Source organism: Schistocerca serialis, chromosome 2 (genome assembly GCF_023864345.2).
Source record: "Schistocerca serialis cubense isolate TAMUIC-IGC-003099 chromosome 2, iqSchSeri2.2, whole genome shotgun sequence".
NCBI lineage: Eukaryota > Metazoa > Arthropoda > Insecta > Orthoptera > Acrididae > Schistocerca > Schistocerca serialis.
Window position 1 is genome coordinate 892,008,462 of NC_064639.1, and position 19,429 is coordinate 892,027,890.

General features: G+C 37.1%; 1 protein-coding gene across 1 annotated transcript in view; it reads left to right on the forward strand.

The window, feature by feature from the left end:
• Positions 1–19,429, forward strand: part of LOC126458230 (dynein beta chain, ciliary-like) — a 477,648-nt gene that overhangs the window by 246,395 nt on the left and 211,824 nt on the right. Inside the window, exons 17-19 of the mRNA XM_050095128.1 lie at positions 2,839–3,072; positions 14,655–14,833; positions 18,985–19,120. Of these exons, the coding sequence (XP_049951085.1) occupies positions 2,839–3,072; positions 14,655–14,833; positions 18,985–19,120 (549 nt within the window). The remainder of the gene's footprint in view (positions 1–2,838; positions 3,073–14,654; positions 14,834–18,984; positions 19,121–19,429) is intronic.

The following is a 19,429-nucleotide window of genomic DNA, read 5'->3' on the forward strand; positions in this document are numbered from 1 at the left end:
TATTGTTTTTAGAATTTATGTGTGCAGACATATTTTCATGGTCCTGTATTTCCATTTCAAGAATTTTACACTCCAGGACAGCTTTTCTTGAATTAGTCTATCATTTTCTTTCTTTGTAGTTACTAGTTTGGTTTTTAATGCCTCAATATCCTTTTTTAGTAATTTTATTATCTCGTTTTTCAAATTTTTTTCTGCTTTTGTTTGATCCAGGAATAATTGTAAGGAATAACACTGCCAGCATACAGGCAAGCAACAATGGATATGGGTGAAATCTGGAGCTGAATGTGTGCTTGCAATCAGAGATGTGTTGTTACCACTTTATTTAAAATTGACAATCCATAGCATTGCTTGCAGCATTTGATGAAGCTGATTAAGTCGGTTACTGAAATAGTGTGCAGAAAATGACGAGGGCTAGTAGAAATCGTTGGGTAACAGAAGAAATATTGAATTTAATTGATGAAAGGAGAAAATATAAAAATGCAGTAAATGAAGCAGGCAAAAAGGAATACAAACGTCTCAAAAATGAGATCGACAGGAAGTGCATAATGGCTAAGCAGGGATGGCTAGAGGACGAATGTAAGGATGTAGAGGCTTATCTCACTAGGGGTAGGATAGATACTGCCTACAGGAAAATTAAAGAGACCTTTGGAGAAAAGAGAACCACTTGTATGAATATCAAGAGCTCAGATGGAAACTCAGTTCTAAGCAAAGAAGGGAAAGCAGAAAGGTGGAAGGAGTATATAGAGGGCGATGTACTTGAGGGGACAATATTATGGAAATGGAAGAGGATGTAGATGAAGACGAAATGGGAGATATGATACTGCATGAAGAGTTTGACAGAGCACTGAAAGATCTGAGTCATAACAAGGCACCGGGAGTAGTCACCATTCCATTAGAACTACTGACAGCCTTGGGAGAGCCAGTCCTGACAAAACTCTACCATCTGGTGAGCAAGATGTATGTGACAGGCGAAATACCCTCAGACTTCAAGAAGAATATAATAATTCCAATCCCAAAGAAAGCAGGTGTTGACAGATGTGAAAATTACTGAACTATCAGTTTAATAAGTCATGGCTGCAAAATAATAACGGGAATTCTTTACAGACAAATGGAAAAACTAGTAGAAGCCAACCTCGGGGAAGATCACTTTGGATTCCGTAGCAATATTGGAACACGTGAGGCAATACTGACCCTATGACTTATCTTAGAAGCTAGATTAAGGAAAGGCAAACCTACATTTCTAGCATTTGTAAACTTAGAGAAAGCTTTTGACAATGTTGACTGGAATACTCTCTTTCAAATTCTGAAGATGGCAGGGGTAAAATACAGAGAGCGAAAGGCTATTTACAATTTCTACAGAAACCAGATGGCAGTTATAAGAGTTGAGGGACCTGAAAGGGAAGCAGTGGTTGGGAAGGGAGTGAGACAGGGTTGTAGCCTCTCCTCGATGTTATTCAATCTGTATATTGAGCGAGCAGTGAAGGAAACAAAAGAAAAATTCGGAGTAGGTATTAAAATCCATGGAGAAGAAATAAAAACTTTGAGGTTTGCCGATGACATTGTAATTCTGTCAGAGACAGCAAAGGACTTGGAAGAGCAGTTGATCGGAATGGATATTGTCTTGAAAGGAGGATATAACATGAACATCAACAAAAGCAAAACGAGGATAATGGAATGTAGTCAAATTAAATCGGGTGATGCAGAGGGTATTAGATTAAAGTAGTAAAGGGGTTTTGCTATTTGGGGAGCAAAATAACTGATGATGGCCGAAGTAGAGAGGATATAAGATGTAGACTGCCAATGGCAATAAAGCATTTCTGATGAAGAGAAATTTGTTAACATCAAGTATAGATTTAAGAGTCAGGAAGTCGTTTCTGAAAGTATTTGTTTGGAGTGTAGCCATGTATGGAAGTGAAACATGGACGATAAACAGTTTGGACAAGAAGAGAATAGAAGCTTTGAAATGTGGTGCTACAGAAGAATGCTGAAAGTTAGATGGATAGATCACATAACTAATGAGGAGGTATTGATTAGAATTGGGGAGAAGAGAAGTTTGTGGCACAACTTGACTAAAAGAAGGGATCGGTTGGTAGGAAATGTTCTGAGGCATCAAGGGATCACCAATTTAGTATTGGAGGGCAGCGTGGAGGGTAAAAATCGTAGAGGGAGACCAAGAGATGAATGCACTAAGCAGATTCAGAAGGTTGTAGGTTGCAGTAGGTACTGGGAGATGAAGAAGCTTGCACAGGATAGAGTAGCATGGAGAACTGCATCAAACCAGCCTCAGGACTGAAGACCCAACAACAACAACAACAACAACAACAACATGTCTTAGCATTAGGGGAAAATGTTGCTGGGGTTTAAAAATCTGTTGTTATGTCTTGTCCGCAGGCTCCTTTTTAAATCTTATTTCTTTAGCCATGAAAATTGTTATAGATATAACTAAGGCAATTAATTGCCTAGATATTAGGACATTAGAATGATCCTGACCTTGTACTTTGCGTTCTTCTGTAAAACTGGTCATTCATAATTGCAGGTCTGATCTGTAGATATTGTTCTATACAGAATAGAATGTTGAAGATTTTGAGATTTATTGAAAGCAGGCCACTGAAATTCTTTCATATCATGTGCCTTAAAATTCTCATTAGATTTTTATTGGAACAATAACAGTTGAATATATCTGAGTACTCTTGCCTCAACAAAATTAACATCTGAGGTAATTAATGAATATTGTATACATTTTATTATAAAATTAATATATTATAAAAATTACTACAAATTTCATGAAACCATGCATTCATTTATTTCATTGTCCAAAGTAATCTTTCCATGTTTTAGGTGGAGGTTTGGTTGAGCAGATTAACTGACACAATGCGTCAGACATGTCGCTATTACTTTGGTGAAGCTGTATCATCATATGATGAAAAACCACGTGAACAGTGGCTTTTTGACTTTCCAGCTCAGGCATCTCTCTGTGGTACTCAGATTTGGTGGACATCTGAAGTGAACATGTCTTTCTCCAGACTTGAAGAGGGTTTTGAAAATGCGCTTAAAGAATACCAAAAAAAGCAAGTGAGTTATGAAAGAGGAATTTTTTCATGTGCTAATCATTAGTTTAAATCATTTTTATAGAATCAGTATGTAATGCTGCATGAAATATGAGCTCACTGTTGTTTTTTGTAGTAAATAGTTATGTGCAGGGAAGACATACAGCTATACTGGCTGTTTCAAAATGAATATCAGTGTTCTAATACTTTATACCATTTATGACATACAATCTACAGTTATAAATAATACATCAAATGGAAGAGCAATACATCACATGTCCCACATCAAGTTGATATGTGGTAACTTTGCAAACGAAATATTGCTGTTTGATGATGGAGATTTTCTAGATTTTATTGTCTTCAATGATGAATCAACATTTCACATAACTGGAAATGTGAGCACGTGAACACACATAATCCATCATCTGGGGCTCAGCAAATCCCCATGAGATGATGCAGTTGCAATGACATTCATCTACATTGAACATTTTTGTGCTATATCCTGGCAAAAGGAACCTTTATGGATCTTTCTCTTGTGCTGAGACAACTGCAACTGGCCCTTCTTATCTTGGTGAACTGGAACTATGGCTCTTTTCTTAATTGGAAGAATCTGAACCATAGAACATTGTTTGGCAGCAAGACAATACACTGCCTCACTGGCAAAACTTAGTATGCAATTGTTTAAACAACGTTGTTCCTGACCATTGGTTTGGCTGTAAGGGGTCAGGTGACAGGGCTTGTTTCACATGGCCTCCATGTTCACCCAATCTGATGCCATGTAATTTTTACCTTTGGGGATTCATAAAGGATCATGTGTATGTGCCTCAACCACCATCTGATCTTCTCAACTTAGGAAACAGGACTGTAGCAGTTGTTGCAACAATTACTCCAGACAACCCGATCAGGGCTTGGGAAGAACTTGCGTATCAAGTTGATGTTTGATGAATGATGCTCACATTGAAAACTTGTAAGAAAAACTATTTGAGTTGTCCTTTCATTTGATGTATTATTTATAATTGTAATTTGAGTGTAGTGAATGTTACCAAGCCTTAAAACCCTGATATTCATTTTGAAGCCCTTGGTATTTGATAAGTACCTTCTAGGGTGATTTTTCGTAAAGGGTTTTATCATTTAAATAAGAATAGAAAAAAATACTACATCCCTGTCCTCCCGTAAAGTACATCATCTGCTCAAAAAATGTAATGAGAAACAGAAGCCAGAAAGCAAAGGAAAGGTTAGTGCTCAACCAAACAGTCCAGAAAAAAATAGTGAATAATTTTATACTGTTCCATCAAAGTGTTCAGTGCCACAGCCAGATGAAGGAATTTTGGGGCCTCCTGTGAAGTCTTGAGTTTGTCACCCCCCCCCCCTTTTTTTTCCGGAATGTAAGTCTGTTTACACTTAGTATAATTTTCAACATTTTATATGATTGTTATGTGTGTGTGTGTGTGTGTGTGTGTGTGTGTGTGTGTGTGTGTGTGTGTGTGTGTGTTTATTTGCAGCTCAGATAGTTTCAATGAATTTCATGGATTGACAATTCCTTGAATCTATGAACAAACAGGCCAGGAGTGTACCAAGTACTACATTACCCATGACTTCACACAGTAGGCCTGTGTCAACTTGAGGGTAAGCAAACACTTGTTGGTAAAAATGCATTCAGTTCTTTTTATATTGAGTGTAGCTAGGTCAACAGTTGGCTTTTCCATTTTAAATGTAAGCACATATGTGTCAAAAAATGCACAAAAATTCCTGAAATATACACTAAAACAAAGAAAATATGCACATAAAACATGTGCCTAAAACTAACACTGAATGATTATTGCAAAATAATCCTCAAAAAGTATGTCTAGAGTCATAATGCCTGTTATAATGTTTTTCTTTAACTCACAAGTTTAACAGCAATCAGGTATATGGCAATTTTGAAATGTATTAAACTCTTACTTAATGTATTTCATATAAATTGAGGAAATCCCAGATTATAAGTGTATTGATCACAATTTTTATAACACGTATATATTTTTGACTACTCCACATCCACAAGGGCAGTTTCATTTGGACTCTGTGGAAGGTACGTTAGCAGATCCGTCCTTATTTTGTAAGTATTTATTGTGTATACTTGTTTTCTGATATGTTCCACATCCTAGAGGATCTCCTCACTATGGATCAATTGGAACAAAAGTACACCTAATCTAATGTAATTTACTACAGATATTGCAGTGGCTATACTGACTTAGTGTTTCATCACAATTTTTACTTTTTAAAAAACAATAGTGGTTGGTTCAACACTGGGTTTCCAGATTGTGTGAAATGTGGATCTCTTATTACATTTGAGCCATCTTATTACATTCAGGGCAAGCAGCTAGTTAGAGCTGTCATAGCAATAAACTTTTATATACATTCTTAATTTTGTTTTCATGATCCTTTTATTATTGATTGCCACACCTTTGTAATAGTTAACAATAGTTTCGAGTGAAGCCCGGCTTAGTTAGTAGTAATAACTTTTAGATGCACCACTATAACCATGCAAAATTAGGTATATTACTTAATAGATACTGTCTAACGATAAATAAAATGAGGAAAATGTGGAAACATTATTTTAAAAATGACATATCTAAATCTTCACTTTTCTTGCTTTTTGAGCACTGAAGACCTTCACCAGTTTCTACAGGTGGAGGAAATGTGCAATCTGTCTTCCCACTGCTATTATGGTAAGACCTCTTTAGCTGCTCATTGCTCATTCAAGATCTGAGATAGCTTTTAATGATCTTTAACATGGAAAAGCTACGTTCAGCAGAAGCTGCAGACACTGGCATCCCCAAAAATATTCATAACACAATTGTTATATTTTGGAGATGTACTGAAGTACTTCTAAACACGTGTTCGCAGTTTGAGGAATCATAGGAGAGAGCAGTCCTAATTTGTTTGCAAGATCCTGTGAATTTATACCTCCTGAATGCATTTTAGGGTGTTCCTAAGCTTCTGCAAGATTTCTACTGCTTATGTTGAGATTGTATTTCTGTGTTGCCAAGTTCTTAATGTCATAAATAACACTGAACGCATCACACCAGTTAACGAGCTACTGAAACCTTTAGTTCAGAGATATAGTAGTGGTATCTGCCACAACATAGAAGAGGTTTACTGTAAGTGTTTCTCTTCCTCCGGAATTGGTTCATTCTTAGTTTTTTAAGAAAGCAGCCTTATAATAGTTGTAGATCTTGATTCTGTTAACTCAGCAACATTTCTTCAAGATGCAACCAATTCCTCTGCTTCTTTCTTAGTTTTTCAAAACTGTTGACTGCATATTCTTCAATAATACCAAGTGTTGATTTTATTAATTTTTCTATAGTGTCTAGTTGCATACCTTTTTGCTCACAAAGAAAACTTAATTTCTGAGAGTTCTTTCAAGAGACTAGATAGAAACACATTGTATCATTTTTGCAAGTGTTTTTAACTCTGTTACTGCAAGTTGTATGTTATAATTAAACTCAGATCTTACAACCCAAACACTTTCAGTCCTAGTCTCCCATCTTGTATCACACAGTGGCTCCAGAGTCAACTTTGCGTGATTCTTGAGTGTTTCCCAGTACATCACAGAGGCAGATAATAATGTGAACACTCTATGAACTACATCGGAAAAAAAAGCAGCGCAATTGTAAATGATTTAACTGCATCACTAACAACCAAGTTCAGTCTGAGCTCAGCAAGGAATGTAATTTTCTTCAATGGTACAAGCTTGAGTATCACTCTTCTTTCCCCTCATGTTGCTTCTGTTGTTGTTAAAGTATCCCCTACAATCTGCAAGCAATATGCCAAGGTTATGTAGCATCTAAAGTAATAACTCTGTAAGACCTTTCCCAGTAGTATAACTCGTTATTGAATAATATTTATTTTTGAAAAAGCCAATCTCCACCTCTTTTCTCCCTGATCAAGTTAATCTTGAATTGCCTGATCAATTAATTTTGAATTTTTAATTCTCTGCAAAAGCTCTTTCCACTTGTACATTTCAGTAATATGATTGTGGGTACTAAGAAACTGTGTATAAATGATAATCTCAGGACCATATATTTTGCTTATGTTCTCTCAATATTGAAATATGGTGGAGCAAATTCGAGATAATTTAGATTACAGAAAAACATTATTAGACTAATGCATATTGTAGACCAAGGTCATCATGCAAGCCACTACTTTAGAAAAATAAAATCCAACCACCCCCACCTCATCAAGTAGGAAAAAATATAATTTTCATAAAAGAAAAATTGAACATTAGCAATCTGGGCATCTTCTGTAATGAATCTGTGCACAGCTCCACACAAGATCAATGATGTACATGTACAACAGACAAATACAGCACTGTTCCAGTGAGGCATACTCTGTCCTGGCATCAAACTGTATAACCAATTACTAAAACCCACAAAAATAATAATGGGCACAAACAATTTCAAATTAACAGTGAAGGATTACCAAGTGAAGCAGTGTATCTATAAGTAAGGGAGTATCAAGAAAAACAAAATTACATATCACCACCTAAGATTTTTTTGTAAAGTTATAGAATAATTAAATATTGTGTAATATTACCTTTTGCTAAACTGATGTATGTAAAAAATTACAACAGATGTGTGTAGTAATTAGGCAATGGTCCAACATCTTTAATACACTCTACAGTCCTAGACAAGTAAATAAATAAATAAGGAATTGCCACACATAATTTTTTGCTGTTTTTCATGGATTTGAAACTAATTGAAATTTGTAGGAGACTGTACAGATATTACACAGTATCAACACTGTTCAACTGTCATATCAAAATTCAGCATTAATAAAATGAATAATAAGACACCATGCAAAACCTGGGCCTCTGCTGCTGTCCCGGAATCCCTGTCACAACAGGCGACATCAACGTACTTCATAACCTGGTGAAGGTCCATCATCAGGTAGAGTAAAGAAACTTTAACAGAAGGTTAAGATTATTTCCAAAAGCGGTCTATCATTGAAAGTGGACTGTAGTTTCAAATAAATTGCCATTGGTTGGTGCTGAAACTACGAAGCTATGCTAAAAAAACAAGACATGTCAAAGTTTGTTTTGTGCAATAAAGTGGACTAGAGTGAGTTTCTGCAACAGAAGATCACTTATGTTTATTTATTTATTTGGTGTATGGCTTAGTACATGACATGAATTAATTAAATATAAATAGTATACATTAGAAATATTAAGTATACATATAAAATATACAGGCCATATTTTAAAAAAATGTTAGAAGTTAAAGAGACCATGGACTTTTGGAGAAAAATGAGTTATTCTCTCTGTTGATTCTGCCAGATTGAGAAAGCCACGGTTCAAATCCCCATTCCTTGTTACAGATTTAGTACGATGAGGGATGGCTCCAGAACTTTAATGTAAAATTTGTTAAACAAGATAATTATTTGTGATTCTTGAGTTTCTCCCAGCGTATTTGATAATCAAAATATCCATGGGTGTACTGCCAGTCTACTGTGTCCAACGGCACAGTATTTCAGTGATCATACATGTCGCCATCATCAGGTGAACGGACGAACTGAGCTCCTGTGAACATGCTGGCACGGAGATCCGTACACAGTGGCTGCTCAGAGGGAACTGGGTTGATAATTGATAATGACTTTCAGTTACCGAGTTAGGTTTTTGATATTTTCCTAAATCATTTGTGATGCATACTGGGGTAGTTTCTTTGGAAAGGAAACCATTCCTTTCCTGGTCGATCTGAGCGTGAATTCTGTTCCAGTGAGCTCATTACCAATGAGACATTATTTTCCTGATCTCATTTTACAGATGAGTAGGAAGCAAAGGAAGTGATCTCCATCTCACACACTTAGGTACATCACTGGGACGGGAGCAATGTAGAGGGATCAAACTCCAGTGTTACCAATAGAGAAATGACATACAGAATTAATAAATAATTAAATGTTACATAGTTACCAGTTTTCACATAAATCTAAAATTAGAAATAGATAAGTAGTGCAAAAGAACAATGGTTAATCATCCACTGAAGAGCTGTTTGATCACGGGGTTCAGCACTTGGTTATCTGAAATTGACCAACTACTACCAAATGAGAAACTAATAGTCAAGGTACCAAAAAAATGTATGTTTGCTGTGCAGTTTGTTGATCTTCATGTCAAATCCTTGAAAGTGTGCTAACCAAATTAGGCAACACAAATGTAGCCGTTGTAAATCAACCACACAGATACGACCTACCTCCTTGGCCATATGTAAATAAATGAATGGAAAGAGTAAACAAAGAGATAGATGATCTATGCAAAACATTTCTGTATGTGAATTTAAGAAATGTAAGCACGTTAGACAGGTCCATGCATACCAGCCATGGCCTTCATTTAAATCACAGTGGGAAACAATTTTTGGTTGAAGAAATCTGCCATTTAGCAAATTTGAGTCACAACAGGCATTATATAGAAGCAGTCCAAAGTACTTTGGACAAATGGGTCATAAAGAAAGATGCGATGACTTATAAAAAGGGTGAAAGACATTTTTTAGGGAAGTAGACTGTATCACAAAAAAATGTGATGCAGAATTAAATTGCAAATACACACTGAAGATTGTATACCAGAATGTACAGTCATTAACAAACAAAGTTGATGAAATAAATGTATTCCTTAACAGTGAATGGAAAGATGTTTATGTTTTATGTTTTCGTGAGCATTGGTTAAAAAACAAGTATTTTCAATACTTGAAAGTATTGCATTTTAAACTTGCAAACTGCTTTTGTACAACTGAATCAAAACATGGTGGAACTTGTATATATGTAAAAGAAAAAGTAGATTATAAGAGTATAGCCTCTGTTTGCAAACTTGGTTGTGAAAGAGACTTTGAAATCTCAGCTGTTGAGTTAATGTCTGAAAAAACTATTATTTTATGTGTGTATAGATCTCCTGTTAGCAATGCAAGGTTTTTTTTTTTAATTCAAAAACCTGGACCTTGCATTAGGCAAACTTAAGACAACTGGGAAAACAATGGTACTATGTGGAGATTTTAATATTGACTTTCTGAGCAGCCGGCCGTGGTGGTCTTGCGGTTATAGGCGCTGCAGTCCGGAACCGCAGGACTGCTACGGTCGCAGGTTCGAATCCTGCCTCGGGCATGGATGTGTGTGATGTCCTTAGGTTAGTTAGGTTTAAGTAGTTCTAAGTTCTAGGGGACTGATGACCTAAGATGTTAAATCCCATAGTGCTCAGAGCCATTTGAACCATTTGAACATTCTGAGCCATAGTCCCCAGAGGAAAAATATATTAAATACTATAAAAGCCTACAATCTTTGTCTGACTGTTAGCTCTCCAACACATGTAACAAAAACTAGTGTCACTCTCCTTGATCAGGTATGTGCAAACAGGGACAAGTGTACATCAGAAAACTTTGATACTGGCTATAGTGACCACCTTTTGCAATTACTAACCATACCTGTAAATCACATTTTGACCAGTGTACAAAATATTATCCATAAAAGGATTTATAGTTGGAAAAATATTGAATACTTCTAGTACTTAATCAGTGAATAATTTTGGAGAGAAGTATATGATACCTCTATTACCAATGGAAAGATGGAAAATTTTGACATAACTTTTCCACAAAGGAATGTGATTTCCAAAAGCACAGATAGATTCAAAAATGCATTATATCAGGCATTAGAGTATCTTGTAAAAGGAAGCAGGACTTTTTCTGCAGTCAAAAACTGACAGCAGTCCAGAATTGCTTAGTTATTTCAAAAAATACAAGCTAGTTTTGAAACGTGTCATAAAAGAGGCAAAAATTAAGGAAGATGACAAATATATTATGAAGTCATCCAATAAAACTATGTTCAAGTGGAAAGCTGTGCAGGATCTTAGGGGGAAGAAGACAACTCACAAAAATACTGTGATATCACATGATGGCAAGAATGTCACTGACTCTAGGGCAGTTGCAAACAGTTTCAGTTCTTATTATGCAACTGTTGCTGGAAAATTAGTGAAGGAAAATTTGGAAATCCACCTAATACAACATGGAAAGAACTTGCATCTATTGAAATAAATAAGATATCCACGTTCCTCAGCCCATTAGGCCCAACAGAGCTCCTAAATACCATTAATTCACTGAAGAGTAATTATTCAACTAGTATTGATGATATTCCAGATCATATTATAAAAATAACAAGACAAATACTTTCACCTTTATTGAACATATGCAATTCATCGTTGTCATGTGGTGTCTTCCCACAGCAACTGAAAATGGCGGAAGTAATACCCCTATATAAAAAAGATGATCATCAATGTATGGGTAACTATAGGCCTGTGTCTCCACTGTCAGGGTTTTCGAAAATTATTGAAAAAGTGTTCCTTTCAAAACTAACTACATTCTTCAACAAGAATAGTATTACTTCTGGATGTCAACATGGCTTCAGACCACAGTGATCAATTAAAACAGCCACTTTCAATCTGATAAACCATGTCTTAAATCCAGCGGACAACCACAGAAATATCTCAAGTTTGTTCTTGGACCTAACAAAAGCTTTTCATATGATTGATCATTCTGTGCTCCTGAGGAAGCTAGAACACTATGGTGTAAGAGGTGTGCCAAATCAATGGATTAAATCATATTTGGAATATCAATCTCAGGTAACTGAAGTTAAGTACATGGAAGGAAATGAATTCCAGGTATACCTTTCAGAACCATGTTGACTAAGTCATGGTGTTCCACAGGGCTTCATTTTAGGTCCCTTTCTTTTTTTGGTATACATTAATGATTTCCCATCACACAATAAGGATTCTGAACCAGTACTGTTTGCAGATGACACCAGTCTGTTGATTGAAGGGAATAAAGAAGAAAATCTTACTGCATCTGCAAAAGATATTACAAAAGGAGTTTCTGAATGGTTTACCAGAAACAGGCTTATAGTTAATCTCCAAAAAACAGTACTCATGAATTTCCACACCAATCAAAATAAAAATGTGGCACAACCCGTAATATGTATAGGTAACCAAAACATTAGTGCTGTCAATGAAACTAAATTTTTTGGGATTCATATCCAGGAAAATCTTAAATGGAGCACTCATATCACATAGCTAAATTCAAAACTAGCAAAAATGAGCTATGTAGTAAGAATTCTTTGCAAAAGTTCTAGTGCAGAAACAGTTGGAGCTGTATACTTTGCTCGTGTACATTCAGTACTGAGGTACGGTATCATTTTCTGGGGTAGTGTACACCAGGCAATAATAGTTTTCAGGAAACAAAAGGCAATTATAAGAATAATGAAACAAGTGAGCAGCAGAAAAACCATGTAAACCTTTCTTTAAAGATCTAAAGTTCCCGTCTCTTCCCTGCATTTAAATATTGGAAGTAGTCATGCATGTCAAAAAAAGTATACTGAGAAAAGAAAACTTTTTTCCTCAAAACAAAAGTGTCCATGATTTCAGTACCAGGTCAGACAGTGACATACATGTAATCATTGTAACACCACATTGTGCCAAAAAGGTGTATATCATGCATGAACAAAACTATACAACAGATTACCAAGACATATAAAATCTCTTCCTGAACTACAGAGCTTTAAAAAGTCTGTGGCAGCCTACCTTCTGAAAAGCTGCTACTATTCAATCTCACAGTATCTTATGCCAGGAAAAAAATTTAATTTATATTTTTAATTGTAGAAATAAGTTATAAATATAAAGTATTTTAAAAAATTTGTAATTATTAACTGTATGGATCCAATTTGTTATAAAAATTTAAATAATGTATGTCTGACATTTGAAAAACCAATGTCCTGTGTACAATATATGTATGTGTATGATATATGTACTGAAAAAGAGATTTATATGGAAAAATAAACAATAGAAAATGATGTGGCCAGCCATGGTGAGCTATCCAGGTATGTCTCACAGTTCAGCTCAAAGCCATAGTCTTGCAGTACCTCTCTCCTACTTTCTGGTGTTGGTGTTTCATATCCTGCATAGCACATAGTTTCATTCCATCAGGAACTTTAGCTCTCCCCTTTAGTCTAGAGCTCTCACCATGTGATTTTGAAGAATTTGAGCAGCTTATAGAGCAGCAGCTGAGAGGTATTTGTTGTATGAAACAGTTGGTATGCAAGAGATTGAGTACAGTTTCCAGTGGTTTATACTTCACAGGAATCAAGATACTTCCCATTTGTGCAAAAATACCACATGAAGAGTGGCAATTGTGGAAAATTAGGAGAGTTTGTTCTTTTTTATTTTGAACAAATTATTGCATATTGCATATTTGATTTACCCTTGTAGGTATTCATTTGTAGAAACTGTTAAATTTGTTTGATAAAAGTTTTAATAGTGGTTGTGGTATATAGGCACTCCAGTTACTGTATGTCAATTATACACAGGAGACACAGGATAATAACATTTATCCTTAAGTAGTATGGCTACATATCTCATTTCATTAGCTATTAAATGACACTGTTGGACAAGTCTTGTGGCTATCTGCAGCCTGAGTGGAAGGACTATCCTTCTTCACCTGCATATCAGCACCATTCTTTTCGAGATGTGATATTTCTGTCTTGAGTATTAGCAGCTTGAAGTGGGTGACTGTGATAATTATAAAGAGAAGATACAATGATTTTTTTATGAGAGCAAGATAAAAGAGACATAATGGAACCTGCTAGTGGGCACTGTTACAGACATCTGTAGATCTTACATAAATAAGTCAAAGAAAACTCAAGTAGTGATTTGGCTAACATTCCACATATAAATGTTATCAACTCCCAACTTCACTATTAACTGCCTTGATGAGCTGACATCATGTAGTGTTAGTAATAAAAGCTGCTATTCTTTTTGTGTGAATTGCATTTATCCATATACTTGCAAATGTAAAATGCAATGCTTATTCTTAATAGCTCCAGGTAATTAATTGTCTGTAACTTTCTAGTCCATAGTTGTAGAAAAGTTCTTGTAGAATTAAATACCTTAAGACTGAAGAAGATCACTCACTGAAAAGCAAAAGTGCCAAGTTGTCAATAGGCAAACACTAAATAAAGAAAACTTGCTAGCTTTTGGAGTCATCTCTTGATGAGCTAGAGTAAATTACATACACACACACAGTGTCAATGCTGTTTTTTGATAGGTGGACTGGTTGTGGGGGGGGGGGGGGGGGGGTAGTAGTGTCAGGTGGTGTGGGTAGAGGGAGAGGGAGCCAGCAATCAGGGAGAGGGACTTGGGGTGGGTAGCTAACAGCTCAGAGGGAGAAAGCTGGTTTGCAGGCTAGGAATGTGGCAGGTACATGGGATGGCATATTTGTAGTGGCTGGTGAGGAGTGGCACGCCCTGCAGGCGACACGGGGATGTGAATTGGGAGGGGTTGCAGGTGTGGAGGAAGGGACAGAGAAGATAGACTTTTTCTTCATGGAGCGTAATTTTTTTCCACATATACCTCCTTTTCACACCTTGTGTGTGTTGTGTGTGTGTGTGTGTGTGTGTGTGTGTGTGTGTGTGTGTGTGTGTGTGTGTGTGTGTGTGAGAGAGAGAGAGAGAGAGAGAGAGAGAGAGAGAGAGAGGGAGAGAGAGTAGCGAGTTGTGTACAATTTTAATTAGAAGGTTGTATAGTGTAGCATTTTCTTTGTTATACAGATAATGCAGCTTAGTATTCTGATTTCACTCTTACTGGGCGATTTAACAAAAGGAGACAGACAGAAGATAATGACAATATGTACCATAGATGTTCATTCCCGTGATGTTGTGGCTAAAATGATTCAGATGAAAGTGGAGAGTGCATCAGCATTTCAGTGGCAGTCTCAGTTGAGACACAGGTAAAACTTAAACAAACATATTCTACTCCATCTTACAGTGTAAATGAGATGATTACGAACATGGGCTGGGCATATAACTGCTTAGTATGTAGATATCAATGATATGCTAAAGTATTTAATTTTCTTCTCATTAGAATGACAAGACCTTGTTGTATTGTACAGAGATGGGAACCTATAAACAATAGAGAGGCATCGCCCCTGCTGTAGTGCCCAGTGGTACACAACACAACGGCCTACAGCAGTCCACTCAACCCACCCCCACCCCACACTGAACCCAGGGTTATTGTGTGGTTCGGCCCTCCCCAGGAATGTGACACATTAGATGAGTGTAACCCCAATGTTTGGGTGGTAGAGTAATTATGGTGTACGCGTACATGGAGAAAGTGTTTGCACAGCAATCACCGACATAGTGTAACTGAGGCGGAATAAAGGGAACCAGCCTGCATTCGCTGAGCCAGATGGAAAACCACCTTAAAAACCATCCGCAGACAGGCTGGCACACTGGACCTCAACAATAGTCCACCGGGCAGATTCATACTGGGGACTGGCATGCCTTACCGCCCGGAAAGCAGTGCGTTAGACTGCACGGCTAAGCGAGTGGGCTTAAGACCATGTTACTCACATATATTGTCTAAAAACTAATTGTTGTTTGGTGATCAGATAATTATATTGGTATGAAGGCCAGTTTGTCGTATTACCTACATATCAAATAGACTGTGACTATTTCAAATTTTTTCTGCCTTTCTGATCAGCTGGTTAACTGGAACGGAATTGCTCATACTGCTGATACTGTTAGATATGTCCGATTTGTTGCAGTCGTGTGACATTTATTGAGAAAGTTTCGCAGTTGTTACTATCAGAGTTAAAAGATGTCCTCTTCAGTTATCAACACAAGAAATGACAATGACAGTTATAATCACCAGCACAGCAAATTACAGTTTTTAAATTTTTCTAGATTGTTTTAGCCATTCTACATCAGATGTAGATCATGTATTACATGTTCAAAATGATTAATGGAAAATCTCATATGAGATGTGAAACAAATACTAACAAAGAGATAGAGGGGCTGGCCAGTACTTACCTCAGCTCAGTACAGCCGATAGATACACATAAAACAGAACCGAAAATTTACGTTCCTAGCTTTCGGAACAAATGTTCCTTCATCGGGGAGGAGAGAGGGGAAAGAAAGGGAAGAAGGGAAAGGAGATTCAGTTACTCACAACCTAGGTTATGAAGCAACAGGGAAAGGAAAATAGGGAGGGTAGCAAGGATGGAGGCATGGTTGTCAGAGGGAAGTCAAAGATATTCTACTGTAAGTACTGTGCCAGCTTCAAACCAAAGAGGATGCATACAGAAGTAAAGAGGTATATAGTATAAAGATAAACACAACTATGTAGGATGAAAAGATGCATGAATGGCTAAAGAGGAAAGGGAAAGAGGAGAAGACTGAAGAGTAAATGGGATTGAGGTTGTTTAACGTAGGTTCAGTCCAGGGGGATGGCGGGATGAAAGGATGTGTTGGAGTGCAAGTTCCCATCTGCGCAGTTCAGAGGGACTGGTGTTGGGTGGGAGAAGCCAAATGGCACATACAGTGTAGCAGGTTCCTAGGTCCCTAGAATTATGCTGGAGGGCATGCTCCGCTACTGGGTATTGAGCATCTCCTAGGCGGACAGTTTGTCTGTGTCAGTTCATGCGCTCAGCCAGTTTAGTTGTTGTCATGCCGATGTAAAAGGCTGTGCCGTGCAGGCATGTCAGTTGATAAATGACGTGTAGTTTCACACGTGGCCCTGCCTTGAATTGTGTATGTTTTACCAGTAGCGGGGCTGGAGTAGGTGGTTGTGGGGGGATGCATGGGGCAGGATTTGCAGCGGGGTCGGTTACAGGGGTAGGAACCACTGGGTAGAGAAGGTGGTCTGGGAATATTGTAGGGTTTAACAAGGATGTTACAGAGGTTAGGGGGGCGACGAAAGGCAACTCTGGGTGGTGTGGGGAGAATTTTGTCAAGGGATGATCTCATTTCAGGGGTTGACTTGAGAAAGTCATATCCCTGGCGGAGTAATTTGTTGATGTTTTCGAGGCCAGGATAATATTGGGTGACAAGGGGGATGCTTCTGTGTGGTCTGGGGGTAGGAACATTGTTGTTGGATGGGGAGGAATGTATTGCTCGGGAAATCTGTTTGTGGACAAGGTCTGCGGGATAGTTGCGGGAGAGGAAAGCATTGGTCAGGTTATTGGTGTAATTGTTGAGGGATTTGTCACTGGAGCAGATACGTTTGCCACGAATACCTAGGCTGTAGGGAAGGGAGCGTTTGGTGTGGAAAGGATGGCAGCTATCAAAGTGAAGGTACTGTTGTTTGTTTGTGGGTTTGATATGGACAGAGGTGTGGATGTGAGCTTCAACAAGATGAAGGTCAACATCCAGGAAGAGTTGTCTTTGGTTTGAAGCTGGCACAGTACTTACAGTAGAATATCTTTGGCTTCCCTCTGACAACCATGCCTCCATCCTTGCTACCCTCCCTATTTTCCTTTCCCTGTTGCTTCATAACCTGGGTTGTGAGTAACTGAATCTCCTTTCCCTTCTTCCCTTTCTTTCCCCTCTCTCCTCCCCGATGAAGGAACATTTGTTCCGAAAGCTAGGAACGTAAATTTTCGGTTCTGTTTTATGTGTATCTATCGGCTGTACTGAGCTGAGGTAAGTACTGGCCAGCCCCTCTATCTCTTTGTTAGTATTACATGTTCACTGTTTCTTGAATGGTAATTCAGAAGGATATAGGAAACAGAGGGAACGAGCTCAATCCTTATGTAGATTGCTGCAGGAATAGATGTGGCATGGAGGGAGCGACCTCTTCCTTTTTCACACAATGTGGCCACTGTACTTATGCTTTACACTTGATCCCAGGTTAGGTTGTTTCTTAGAAAGAATCATAGGTAGTAGCTGTACTCCATCACTGCTTTCACCACAAAGAAATTAAGGAGACGACACGGCATTTTCAGTAGCTACTGCAGTGCTATTGCACACAGTATTATTTGACCACTAAGGTTTGTAATGGCTGTAAATGAAACAATAATAAGCTGAATCAGTGTTTCATTCATAACCATTTCAAATCTTAGTGGTCAAATAATTCTGTGTGCAATAACACTGTAGTAGTCATTGAAAATGCTGTGTTGTGTGCTTATTTTCATTCTGGTGAAAGTGGTAGTGGAGCAAGATGGCCAAAGTGCTCAAGAAAAAGCAAGCAGGTAGTGCTTGAATATGTGAAATACTCTTTTCTTGATTGATGGGCACAACTTCTGAAGATCTCAGTATTTTGAAATGAATTACATTGATAAGAATGTAAAGTTTGCTATTGAAAATATATGATTTTTGGCAATTACAGCACATTTTACTGAAAAATGTAGGGAAATAATATTATATTTCATACTGGATGTTTTCTTTGACTCAAAAAGTTTAAAATAAAAAGTTACATTACAATAATGAAGTGTATTACTGGCTGTAAAATTTGTGGGTACCTTTTTTCTCTTCCTTCACTGATCTGTATTCAACAGCAATCTATAAGAAATTTCAGATTAAATCCAGAGATGGGATAACAGTGTGAGAGTTAGTTCTGGCAGTAGTAATTCAATGTGATATGCGCAAAGAGTTGTCACAATGTATCTGTGAAAATATGGGAAAATAAGTTTACATTATTAGAGAGGAATGTGTTTAAACTGCTTCTGTCATGATTTAAGTTTTAAGTGCAGATGTAAATTATTTACATGTTACATGCAAAGGAGGAAGAGAAAATATTCTTATCAGTCATTAATAAAAACAAAAGACTACTTGTAGCATGGTAAAATGAATTTTATAATGTCTGTTTGATGGTGGCTGTACCTTCTTAATTAATAGTAGAAATAGCTATGAGTACAGCAAATATGGCAAATAGTATTATGTTAATTATGAAAGTTGCCAGTCAATAGGAAAGAATGTTGACTGTTGATGATAGTAAAAAAATAAGCATATATGAAGCCTGTGTTAAATTGGCGATAACAGGCGGCAAAGTGAGAAATAGTAAATAAATATGCTAAAATCCATGGAAACAAATTTATATTTTTTTAAATATTTGTACTTATCTTTGTGTAGATCATATGTCTGATATCATACTTTATTTCAGATGGGACGATCAGTTAGCAGATTGCTTCTGCAACATATGTGATGCTCAATTTCAGTATGCTCATGAGTATCTTGGCAACACACCACGGCTTGTGATAACCCCTTTAACAGACCGCTGCTATATTACATTAACCCAGGTTAGCACAGAAAGCTGACATATCTTCACATCACTTTGCTTTTATATAGTGTTGCCATACATTGTCATATTGACTCTAAATTTTCTATTTCCAATCAACTAGTGGAATCCTCCAAGACGTGATATGTCTCAAGATCACAAGTACAAAATAAAAACTGACATTGAGTGCCATATAGTGTAACAGTCTGTGTTATGTAGTATTAGATAAAAACAACACCAGGGTTACACAAGAGAAGGAGCAGTGGAGTTTTTCAAAGTACCTGTTTTTCTCACAGTATATGTATATAAAATAATCTGGAATAATTCTCAT